Source organism: Myodes glareolus, chromosome 1 (assembly GCF_982192425.1).
Source record: "Myodes glareolus chromosome 1, mMyoGla1.1, whole genome shotgun sequence".
NCBI classification, from domain to species: Eukaryota; Metazoa; Chordata; class Mammalia; order Rodentia; family Cricetidae; genus Myodes; species Myodes glareolus.
This window is the reverse complement of record NC_142026.1, coordinates 108,417,503-108,430,700: the sequence shown is the minus strand read 5'-3', so window position 1 is coordinate 108,430,700 and position 13,198 is coordinate 108,417,503. Positions and strand designations below refer to the sequence as shown.

Below are 13,198 nucleotides of genomic sequence, written 5' to 3'. Positions count from 1 at the left end.
GAAGTGGAAGAGCAGTGGTTCTCAGGGCGTGGTTGGAGACATGGGGAATCTATGAACCCTTTCAGAGGACTCACAATCTAAACCATTTTCATAGTGTCACTAGGATTCCATTTGTTTCTTTGGTTCTCATTCTGTTGTGATAACATAGTGGGGGAACTCAGGACATGGGGTATAGATATATCTAGGGATAGACCATCCCAGCAGATGTGAGCATCCAGATGTCTAGGTGAAGCTGGACATTATAGGCTGTTCCACGAACATAGGACAGTGATACGCATCTCAATCTTTTTAAACGTTCTCTTTATTTATTCTGTGTCTTTTGAGCCTTTCATATCATGCCTCTCGATCCCATTCATTCCCCCATCCCTTCATACCCACCGTCTGCCCTTGTCTGCCCTTGTCTGCCCTTGACCCCCACCAAGAAAAAAAAAACCAAAATACAATTGAAGAAAAAAAAAAGAAAAAGATGGAGAAAAGGAAAAAAAATCTCATCATGGAACCTGCAGTGTGATGCAGAGAGTCATGCAGTAAGCCATTTTGTCCATATATCTTTACTTGCAAGTGTTCATTACAAAGAGTCATTGGTCTGGTTCGAGGCCTCTGATTTCTGCTACACTACTGATGCCAGATTCTCACTGGGACTCCTTTTAGCGATGCTGCTGTTGCTCTGTGTTGTGAAGATCCTGCAGCTTTGGGTCTGCAGGACCGGCCCCTTCACATGCTCCTGTAGATTATGGATGGGGTGGACATTGGCGTGGGTCATCTCCTAACCCTGGTCTGGGCCTGAGTGGTTGCCTGGTTGGTCAGCCCGCCAACTCTCCCCATTCTCACCACCAGGGTGCGCTCTCCAGCATTGCTCACCCCTGGCATCTACAAGCAAGGGGCGGGGTCATTTCTCCTACTTTCATGTCTTCAAGTTTCGATCTCCCACACTTGGACCATCAGGTCCAGCTCTACTGTGTTGCCCAAGAGAGGTGCAGGGTCTGCTTCCCCGGATGCTGCAGCTGCTAAGAGCCAGGGTAGCTCCCTCGCCCACCATAGGTAGCAGGGGCAAGGTGGAGGGGACATCTTTCCCACGCTCTCTCCACCATATGGCTGACAAGGGGGAAGTGTGTGGCTACTCTCACAGCCTCAGGGCAAGCTCACCCGTGCCTCCGCCAGCAGGGTCAGCTCTGTGCTGCCACTGAGAGGATCAGGGCCAGCTTTCCTGAGTACTGCAGCTGTTAAGGGACGGGGGAGGGTTGCCTCCCTCATCTGTTGCAGGCAGCAAGGAACTTGGGAGTAAAGGGGGACATCTGTCCCTCACCATGTCACCACATAACAGATAAGTAGTGGGGATAGCTCTCCCGTGCTCACAACTTCAGGGCTGGCTCACCCACACCTCGTCCAGCAGGGTCAGTTCCACTGTGCTGCCCAGGAGAGCTACAGGGTCCGTTCTCCTCAAGTGTTGCGACTGGTAAAGGGGCAAGGCACAGGACTCATTCTACCGAGTGCTGCAGTTGATAAGGGGTTGAGTTAGGTCCCTCAACCTGCTGCAAGTGGTGAGTGGTGAGGCGAGAAGGGGTACCTTTCTCTCACCTATGGCACATGTTGTCCAAGAGGGGCATGGCCTGCTATCTCATTCTCACACCCTCAGGGCCAGTTCTCTCATACCCGAGTGTGTGCTCTGTTGGTTTTTGCCTGCCCCAGCCACATGGCATGGGACAGAGGTATATCATCTCAGTTTTTGTTCATTTTTTGTTGGTTTGCCTGAAAGGATATAGCTTTCTTCTTCTTCTTCTCCCCTGTCTTCCTCTTCTCCTCCTCCCTCTCCTTCTCTCTTCCTTCTTATAAAAACTTATATTCTTTGTAAATGAATTATATTTATTTTTTCACTTTTAATACCTCATGTAATAACAATAGATAAAACATACACAAGGGAAAGCTTTCTGGTTATTCTTAAAGCCATTTGCCTATGTAAAGCGGTTTCTGGCATCCTAGTTTGAGAAATGGACTAGAGGATAAATGATTCCTCTGAGTCTTATTTTATATATATATTATACTCTTATTAAGACATAAAGGAGGGAGTCATATACAGTTATTGGTAAAAGGGTTAGGAAGGACACCATGGCTATGACCTTCTTCTCATGACTAAGCATGAGGCACTCTGGTAGGACTTCATACTAAGGCTTTTGTTTGCTGCAGGTGGGAGGGTTAAATACAGGACCTCCTAGTTAACCTATTTACCATCTAGTGACTTTCTGAGTTCTCAGTGCTATTGGTAGCTTTCTATTAAAGGTAGGTAGATGGGGAAGTAGAGGTGAGTGACCTACCAAAGATCCTGGAGTAAAGCAGTGGGAGAATCATTTGGTGCTTGGGTATCTACATCTCTGCTGACTGAATGGACAGTAGGATGAGCCATTGATCCGTCCACCGTGGCATCACCAATGACAGCCTTACCTTTCTGTACAATACAAATTGTCCAATCATTTTTGCATTCTCTGTGACAAAAGAAATAACCTGTGTGTGGTGGCAAATGCCCGGAATCTCAGCACTTGGAAGGCCAAAGAGGGTTGATGGCAAGTTCAAGGACAGTGTGGTCTTCAGAGTGAGTATAAGGCCAGTTGGGGCTATATAGCAAGACTCTGTATCTAAAAGAACAAAAACACAAGCAAAAATAGGCGTTCCTAAAACCTTGAAGAGTATAGATACATTTTAAATTTTCTGATCATGTGAAAAAGTTATTACAGAAAATTGAGATAAGTTATACCTGGGGAAAATATAGTGTTCAAGAGGAGGCTACTCATTTTGTTCCTGGCTGCTCGACAGCTCAGACTGGAAATAGTCACACAGAAACGGTATTAATTAAATCACTGTTTGGCTCATTAGCTCTAGCTTCTTATTAGCTAACTCTTCTAGTTCTTTCTAGTAATCTCTGTATCGCCACGTGACTGTGGCTTACCGGGTAAAGTTCCCAGCGTCTGTCTCCAGTGGGGCTGCATGGCTTCTCCCTGACTCTACCACTTTTTTCTCAGCATTCAGTTTAGTTTTGCCTGCCTACCTCTATTCCCTGTGCAGGGCCAAGACAGTTTCTTTATTAACCAATGGTATTCACAGCATGCAGAGAATCCAACATCAATACAGTAAAATAAAGGTTCAGTTACCTTTATAAGCATAGAAGACATGGTAGCAAGGCAGAAAAAGAACATTCCAGAAAGACCCTTAAGAGTCTGTAAAGTAAATATTTCTTGGTGGTTTTGGTGGCCATGAGAAAAGGCCAAGGGACAATGTGTGTATTAGAAAGAGCATGACGTATGCACCCCAAGACTGGGGGCCACTGTCAGACAACTTCCCTGGGAGAGCTATTTTCATTTTGGTTATTGCAGTTGCTGGAGGTGAGCGATGCAGGACTTCTTGAAGCCTCACAGAGGTTGCTGGAGGGAGGGAAAGAACTTGAAGGGCTATTTGGCAGCAGGTCCTGGGGGGCAGTTAGTAGTTGCCTGTTGTAGTAGAGTCTTTGTTTCCTTGATTTCAGCACCATGTGCCAGCTGAGGTCACGTGGAGATGAATTCTTTTCCACTCGGCTTCGTTACACCTAGCAGATGGTGCTTTATGATTGTGAACTCTATTTTCAGAATCAGTGTTAATAGAAAAGACATAGTACTTAAAATAAAAAAGAGGAAATCGAGTAACTGGTCACTTATCAGGGCAGTTTTAAGATGGTTCTAGCCGGCCTGAAGGATAAAAGTTAAGTATGTTCTCAAAAGAAGTGAGATAGCATATTAGCTGGTCTCACCAGAAAGAAATGTTTGCATTAGAAGAAAAAAAAAACTAGATTGACAGAATTCAGCAAAGAGTGATTTATTGCCAAACATTTGCTTCTCCCATTCCTCACCCCAATATTTAAAATAGAAAATCTGGTCCAACAATACTTACAAAAGGAAAAAAAAAAGGAAAAAATTGCAAAAGGTCCATAATTCAGGGATTTTCCAGTTATCACAAGTTAATTCAGCAACCAAATCCTAACAAAGTCACAATATTGAGTCACTTCATCAGCTCTTAGGTGTAAGACTGGTGCTATGTGCATGTTTGGAAGGCAGGGCTTGACGGAGAAGATACGTTTATATAACAACGCTGTAACTCAGTGCCCTCCAATTTTTCTGCACATGCTATCTTAATGGAAATTTACTGGAAAATTCTTGCCAGAGTAAACACATTCCAGCAGGAGTGAAAGGCTTAATGTTCTTCTGTTCAGGTGTACCACTTTCCTGTGTGCAGATAAACCAAATTATTTGGTATTATTAGTTATTATACATCTCACAGTTTGTAGGGCTTATTGTGGCCTCCAACAGGGACCATAGAGCCAGAGGCAGAAAACAAGAAAATGGCAGCCAATTTTATCCTCTAATGAGAGAGAAAACAAAAGCAAAGATGTGATGCCTGCATAGTTGTCATGAAGTAGCAAAAATGAGTAGGAAGCACAGTGAATCCGCTTTAGCTATCCAGACAGGCTGATTAAGGAGGCGGACCACACACAGGTGAGTGAAGCTTCTGGAAATGTAACCCTTCGTGAGAGGGCTGACTTTTTGTGAACAGTTTACAAATCAAGACTGAAAATCCTACAGTGACAGTCATGACTCCACAGTGATAAATGGGGCCAGTCACCTGGCTTGGCAGTTGCATACAGTGACGTAAACAGGATGAATGGGCTAGAAGGGAGGAGGAGACCTTGAGTTAAGGATGGAGGAGGCCGACGATGGACACTGGATGAAAGAGATTGCCAGGCATTCTCTCCACTTCCTCTTGATAACCCTGACCCTGAGGCCCGCCCAGGTTGGTGGCAGGAAACCAGAGATATTGTTTGTGAAGTAGGGCATCTCACTGTACAACCCAAGGTGGTTTTGAGTTTGCAATCCTGCTGGCTTAGTCTACTGAGTGTTGAGATGACTAGGGTAGGGTTCCATACCCTACTCCAAGGGGATGTGTCAATGATCCTTCTTTTTATTCTCACCAGCAGCATTAATAACATACCGAAGATCTAAGAACCGGCCTTAATGACTATAACTTGCCTGGTAGCATATCACAGCTTGGTAGCACATCACTGCTAAGGGCTTGGTTGTGCTTCCTTTTTTCACAAGTTCTTTGCCCCTCCCCCCCTTTTTTCCCTAACAAACCATTTGGAATCCAACTGGATAGACTTGTCTGAGTTTAGGAACCTGCTCCTTCCCACAGTGTTAGGGTCTTACTCTTTTAAATATCAGAAAGGCCAGTTTAAATATGAGACGATGACTCCTGGAATACTAAAGAATTTTATTTTATTATGCATCTCTTTATTTTCAATATGTACAGGAAATAAAACCAGTCTAGCAAGTATTGCTTCTTAGTAGTTCTTGGGAGATAAAAAAGCATTTGAAATTAGAATAATAAAACTCTTCTACCAATTATTGTCCCCGCTCAAATTGTAGTCTTTAAGAAGAAAAGAATTTTATATAAAGCGAAGACTCCAGAGATGAAAATGTACCTTTTTGAGGTACTTAAGGGTTGTTTTCTTTCTATTTGTAAATTACAAGGATAAAAGTTTCTATTTTATATAGCTTTTTATTGCAAATTATCGTAATTCCATTTCAGAAATAGGTGGAATGTGCGTATCACGAAAACTAGTTTACTTAAATTTATAAAAATCTCACTGAAGGGCACATAAGGCAGTCAGTAGGCAAAGACACTTGCTGACAAGCCTGGTGATCAGAGTTCAATCCCTGGGACCCAGAGCACGGAAAGATAGAACTGATTTTTCTGAACTGCCCTTTGACCTCCTCATACTCTCCATGACTCGTGAACCCTCTCCTGCCCAATAAAGAAATGTAAGGGAAACAAGTCTCATACCAATTTATCTTTTGTTCATAAATAACAAGAAATATATGAGGCAATTTTAATTTATTCAGAATTTCCAGTAAATGAGTATGTAGCCATCTTAGAAATTATTTACAAGTCATGAGTCCATTTATGGTTTTAAAAGTGCTTTCTTCAGTAGATTAGAACAGGAAACTTTGTAAGTTAACTTCTATATATTTCAGCACCAAAAATGAGACAGAAATTGAAATTAACTCTTTATTTACTGGTGGCAGTGATTGGCTATAAGTTGATTGAGTTTGTATATACATGTAATTGCTAAAAATTATGCATTATATAAAATGTGTTCCTAATTGATTTGTGAATAGCCAATAACGTAGCCTCACTCTATTACTTTCTAAATATAAAATTTCAGATTTAAATGAATCTAAGTGAAAGTGTAAGTTAGTAGTTGCTCCTGATTCTCTGTCCTTCTTTTCTGTAGAGCCTGAAATTCAGATGAATCATCAACTTGCTTCCCTTTTGGTGCCACTGACCATAGGTTAACAAACCAAGGGTGAACTTTAGTTCCCAGACTTCCCACCTTGGTGTTGTGATGTTTTGGAAATAGTGCTCATTTCTCATGCTGATATGAACCATATTTTGTTCTGTATTTATAGTCACAGATATGGCCAGTACACCATGAACCAAGAAAGCTCCACCAAAGTTAAAGAGAGGCTTCCATTTGATCGATCGGGTTCCCAGGATTCTTTGGATGAAGTGTTGTCAATGGAGGACTATTGGACCGAACTAGAAAATATCAAGAAGTCTCATGAAAATCGCCAAGATGGCCAAGAGGCCGTTGTTGTCAAAGAACCTGATGGTAATGACTAAGTGAATAAAACACATGTGTATTAGTAGAAAATAGATGTCCATAAAGGATGGGAAAAGATACCAAGTAGTTGCCTTTGAACTTGAAGGTTACTAAGCTGTAGCAGATTTGAGTCCAGTTACCAGGTACAAGTGTTGTGAGCAAACTAACAATGGCTAAGTCCATTCCATTAAAGATTCAGTGAGTTAGACTTGCTGTTTAAAATCATCCACGCTGACTGTAATTCCTTCTATAATATCCTAGCCACATGGCTATTTGGTCTCCAAGAAGTGTGGATGGTGATGGCAGGCTCTTTACGTTGCACTGATTCTGTTTTTCTATTTGTTAAGTAGCTGGGTTTGTTAGAACTGTGTTGGTTTTCAGTCTGTTCTTCTAACTGAGACTTAGTTGGTGTAGCTCTTTCTTCTTTAAGGAAGAACAAATAAGTTCGTTCTCCTTTTTCATATATGGTCGCCTTTTGAGCATTTGAGGGTATTTATCTTATTTCTAGCCAGTAGATTTCTACATCGCAGATGTGCATAAGACACCCGTGAGGTTTTGAGACATCAGGTAGACCTGGTCCTGTATCACTCAGCACAGTATTCAGATTGAGAACAGAACAGCTTGCTTTGCCGATGGCAGAGTGCAGATCTGGACGTTAGAAAATAGCATTAGCATTTCCTGCTCCCTTAGTTGCTTCTTTCTAGAATTTAACATGTAAGTTTTGCTTACATTTCTTCCCAATGGTATTTTATATATAATTCATTCACTATTATATTTGGTATTCTGGAGGAGACATGCAATACTTTTAAGATATTTTTCTTTTTCTTTTTTTACTAATTCCTTTAATATTTTAAAGGTTTAAAAATTAAAATTAAAGACATCATCATATTTGTGATGCCAGATTTTTGTCATCAAAACTGTGGCTTTCTTTCTATGCTCTCCATTTACTTGTATATATATGTTGGTGTATCAGTAGATATATAAATGCCAAAAGATAGTTATAATCAGTTCTGTGATCCACTAGTACAGACATCTTTAACTTAGAGTCTAATGAAGCACTGAATTAAAGTAACTATAAATAGGGTTTTCTCCTTTGCTACAATGTTGCTTTAGAAATAATTTACCAGTAGTAATCTGGGTTAGCTTTAGCACTCTTCTTAAATAGGATCTCACTATGAAGTTGAGGATTACCTTGAACTTGTAATTCTCCTGCATCAGCCATATAAGAGCTGGTATCATGGGTATGTGTCACTGTACCAGACTTGGATACTTTTCTTAATTTAATATTTTTCAGATTGATAAAAGAAAATCATAGTCAGCCATTCTGATTTCTCATATATTTTTCTGCCATTCTTTTCTAATTACGTTATAAGCAAAAACTATCTTATTTGTAATAATAAATAAATATTATCTTCCAGTGTGTGCTTTAAGACAGAAGCAACTTGCCTGTTGCTCAGTAGGAAACACACATTTAAGTCTTATGTGTAGGAATGTACCTCTAACTGTTTGAGAAATCTCCAAAGTTAAATTGAATTCACAGATAATGAAGAACAATGGATATAATTTTATATACTCATTTTTCTTGGGTATTAATATTATTATTGCTATTATTGACATGATCTCACTATGTAGCCCTGGCTGTCTTGGAACTCACTATATAGATCAAGCTGACCCTCCACTCATGGAGATCTGACTGCCTCTGCCCCTTGTGCTGAGATTAAAGGAATGAGCCACCATACCTGCTTTTCTTAGATTTTAAATAGTTTGCTTTTCTTCTATTTTTAATGTACTAAAAGCTAGAATCATCTTGCTTTCCTTGTCATAATAATGTCAAGCCCCTATCCCTCCAGAACTCAAGGTTTATGCACCTGTAGTGTGTTTTATCTACTTAGCAGTAATGACAATGCCTGGCTGTTTTTCTCCTGGCCAGGCCTTTTGACACTTGATTTCTACACTCAAGGAGCTGCTCTAGTGTAGAAAGACGGGAATCATTCTCTAGTGATACAGACAATAATATTTGCAAAGTGTCCTGACCTTTAGTCTTGAAGTAGCTCTGGTGGCCCTCATTTAGTTTACATAGGAAAAGGCAGAATTAACTTGAGGCTGCTTTGTTCAAACTGATGTGGCTGTCAAGCTTCTGAAATGAACTACAGACTCTTCTGTGTCTTTTGTGACCTGCTATTACTTTTTTATTTCTCTCCATAAACATGGTGCTTGGAGTAACTCTAGTCTGGTTTTCCATCTGTTTTTCTACAAGCTTCATTAGGCCTTAAAATACAGCATCTCTTGGTATCTAGGAATGATTGGTTCCAGGACCTCCAGAGCACCAAAAATCCACAGATAAGTGTCTTTTATAAAGACACAGAATTTGTATAAACCTATGTACATACTCCTGTACACTTTAAATCAGTTCCTTGTTATTCATAGTACGTGCTAACACCCTAAAGTACATTATATAGGTGCGATATTGTGTTTAGGGAATGACAAGAATTGAAATGTCTTCTTTAGTCAGGCCAAATAGGGCATGTGGGTGTCTGCTGTAGGAGATGAAAAATTTAGAGCCTGCCTGAGTGTCTAAAGAAAAACAAACAAACAACCCCCCCACAACAACAAAAATAACAAATAAAACACAAAGAAAAAAAGGAAAAAATAGTTCGTACCCATGTTCAGTTCAGACACATTTGCATTTAGATATATATTCAATCTAGTTCCGATGTAGAGACCACAGATGTGGAAGGAACTATATTTAATTTACAGCCGAATTTTTACTTTCTGTGTTCTTCAGTTATGTAGGTAGTTTTCATACAAGCTCTTTTGTTATTGTTGTTGAAAGAAATGTGCTTTTAAAAATTCTTTAATATCTCCATTATCTCGTTTCAGAAAAAAATTAGAAAATTTATTTTGAAATTGAATAGTCCCCCAATGCCCTGATATTTTTTCCTTTTACTACCTTGCCATATGCCTCACCAGCTACACAGAACCGAGAAAACAAACCCTTTTAGAGATTAATGTTGGACTCCAAGATAGCCTTGAATTTAAGCCAAGAAACTAGATCTGCCTGTGTGCTCTCAGCACCAACTCCCTGCGCCACCGGCTGGAGCAAGTTATCTCTTCATGGCTCGCTAGCCTCTAGAAGGAGCGCAGTACCGCCCTCCTTAGTTAATATGCAGGAAGTTGTGGAGGTTAATTACATGTGAAGCAATTTAAAAAATTTTAATTAAGTATATATGAAATTGACCCAAAATTTGCTATCACTATGGCCAGAGTAGATGGCAGTTGTCCAAGTTTCAGATAATGATTCTCAGTACTGGCTTGATTGTAATAGAAGCGTTTCAGTCAGGATTTCTGATAGTCGAAAAATGTGAACGTTCTTATACTTTGCGGTTGCAAAATGATGTGTTTCTTTCTTTTACAAAATTATTTTAGAGGGAGAACTGGAAGAAGAATGGCTCAAGGAGGCTGGGTTGTCCAATCTCTTTGGAGAGTCTGCCGATGACCCCCAGGATAGCATCGCGTTTTTATCTACGCTGACCCGGACTCAGGCGGCAGCTGTTCAGAAACGGGTAGAAACGGTCTCCCAGACCTTGAGGAAGAAAAACAAACAGCACCACATTCCTGACGTCAGAGATATATTTGCTCAACAGAGAGAAGCACGAGAAAAAGTAAGATTCTTTACTGATAGAATGGCAAAGGCTGAAATGCTTGGACTCATCGGAACCAATCCAGTTCCTTCAAGATCATTGAAAAATGAATGAACACCTAGCGTCTAGCCCGTGTCAAAGCATTGTGCCAGCCGTGAGCCAATGTTCTTGATTGAGTTTTGCCATTTAGAGGATACCCAGTGAGGCAAATACCTAAGCAAGCTCAAATTCAGTGCAATAATTCTGTGGTTGGTAGGATGGAGTCTGGGTGTGACAGAGTGGGGGTGAAAGCCTTCCACACAGCCTGTCTTCCAATTGTTTCTAATAGAAAAGCAGGAGGTGGGGACGGAGACGTTATTCCTTTTTTCTTTTCTTGGTTTTCCAAGACAGGTTTCATCTGTGTAGCCCTGGTTGTCCTGGAACACACTCTGTAGCCAGCGTTTGCCTCTAACTCGCAGAGATCCCTCTGCCTCTGCCTCCCGAGTACAGAGGAATTAAAAGTATATGCCACCACTGCCCGGTCCTTATCTAGAAGGACTTACTGCTAGAAGAGATCTTTGAATTTCCAACCAACTCAAGGATGAGCGGAAGTGTGGTATGAGGAAACAGATGGCTTCTGAACTGTGAAGCTTGGACCTTGAGAGAAGAATACTCTCTTTGTGGCAAACTTTAGGCACTTCCCATGGCAAAGAGATTTGAGTTAAGACAAACCCAGATGGTTAGTGTTTTCATGGAAGATGCTGGATTTGGGTGGAAACAGAAGAATGGTAAATAAAGAGATTTTAGGGAGATGGTAGAAGTAGTAGACCCATGTGGCCCTCACGGTGCTGTGCAGAATAGCTAGTTGATAGACCATTCATTGCTTATCTATGAGGAAATAAGGGGCTTGCAGCGCACTGAAATGATCGTACTTATGCGAGTCTTGCTACCAACAAGGAGAAGTCAGCTGAACTAAATGGTGTTTTTAAGAGCACAGAAAATTTGCCTTCTGGCCCCATCAGCTCTGGTTTAGAAAAGCCACAGAAGTCATTGGGAGGGTAACAAAAGGATTCTTGAATAATGATTCTAATGACAACATTAGCAGTAGCAATTGCCGCCACAGCTACTGAGCTAACTGCTTCACCTGCCTTATCTCATTGAATCCACACAGCTGTCTTACGAGTGAGGTGTTATCCTTTCCCTCCTACGGCTGAGGTTCATAGACTTTAAGTAACGTGCTCAATGTCCCGTAGATGCTAAACCCAATTTTGTCTGACTTTAAAGCGTTCTTCCTCCTGCTGTATTTCCACTTCCAAACACGACTCTGATGCTGAGCAGCCTGAATTTGAGAACCCATTTATAGTATAAGCAAAGGGCAATAAAATTTTCATGATTCTTCATAAAAAGTAGAATGGAAGAGCTTATATTTAAGGCACCTTTTTTTTTTGACTGTTGTTGTGCAGAAAACCTTTACTTTTTGCAATCATTTTGCTCTTCTGCAAAAGTCCTTTCAGTTACAGACCGTTATTCTCCTTGCATGGCCAACTGTGGATCAAACGCAGCCCATTTCCAGGAATTCGGGGTCACTAGATTGCTCCAGGCACTTGTGTAAGTTGCTTGTTTGCTTACTAGCTGGTGGTTATTTGGGACATCTACCAGGGCTGAGGGACGGAAGTAGGTTTCCAGTTATAGAAAAATGAATGATAAAGCTATACAATATGGCATTTCTTTCCTAATTAAAAAGCATGGCTTCCTCCCTGGCCCAGTCCACCTAGAAAACTCAGAGGATGTGAAAAGCAGGAATGGGCAGAGAGCTGAACTTTAATAAATATGTGGTGTGGGATTCCTGCCAGTCTCGAGGACAATGTTGTTACTTGGTGCTGGAAGAAACTTTTTTTTTTTCAGCAAATTCTTGGAAAAGTCTAACCCATGTGGTTTAGAATCTGAAATAATTGGTTTTTTTTATGTGCTGGTCTCATTAAGAGATAAATAACACAAGCATATTAAGATAATGCTTTCTTTTGCTGGACACCTTTAATTGAAATACCACCTCCCTCTAGAAGATGATCTTCCATTCCCCATCCCTAAAGCCTTTATCTTTGTTTGTGGCTCTTCTGTGCAGGAATAAATGTGTATTCAGCTTTTCCAGTGTCCATACTTCAGCACGAAGTTCATGCTGACACTAGGAAATTTAATACCTAAATGTATCCATCTGCATGCCTATCTTCCATTACTAACAAAAACAGTCTGACCACATACTCTAAATATATATCTGTATGTATAAGTAGAATCCCTCAGCTGGGCAATGGTGGCATATGCCTTTAATTTCAGCTCTCGGGAGGCAGAGGCAGGCAGATCTCTGAGTTAGAGACCAACCTGGTCTACAAGAACTAGTTCCAGGATAGACTCCAAAGCTGCAGAGAAATCCTGTCTTGAAAAACAAACAAACAAAAACAACAACAACAAAAAAAGAATTCCTGACTGTGTTCTCTGTGTCATGAAAGACCAATCCTCTATAGACTTATAGACAGAAGGAAGGAGAATGTTAAATTGCAGTCAACTAAGGTATACCTTTGACCATGCCATGTGTCACGTCTGTGACATGCCATTTTCTGTTCATTGTCTTCAGCACTACAGGCATCTAGCTCATATGTTAATGATTTATTGGCAACAGCCCTAGTGATTTCTGTAAAACTGTGGGTGAGGGAGAAGGGTCCTTTGTGGATAACAGCTTGAGGTTCATTGTGTTTAGAGGAAAGTAGGAGGGCTAATTTTTTTTTAATGTAGAAATGGAATCCAGTAGAGTGATTATCAAAAATAATGCACTCAAATAGGCCTCTTTGTATGGTTGCCCGAGACTCCCTTTCCTGATTTTCTAAAACCCTCTGGAAAAGGA

At 40.7% G+C, this 13,198-nt stretch overlaps 1 protein-coding gene across 4 annotated transcripts in view; it reads left to right on the top strand.

Moving 5' to 3' along the window:
* Arhgap18 (Rho GTPase activating protein 18) overlaps positions 1-13,198 on the top strand; it is a 147,229-nt gene that overhangs the window by 73,976 nt on the left and 60,055 nt on the right. For all 4 annotated transcript variants that reach the window (XM_048425128.3, XM_085689733.2, XM_085689729.2 and 1 more), the window contains exons 2-3: positions 6,489-6,691; positions 10,109-10,344. In XM_048425128.3, coding sequence (XP_048281085.2) covers positions 6,489-6,691; positions 10,109-10,344 — 439 coding nt within the window. The remainder of the gene's footprint in view (positions 1-6,488; positions 6,692-10,108; positions 10,345-13,198) is intronic.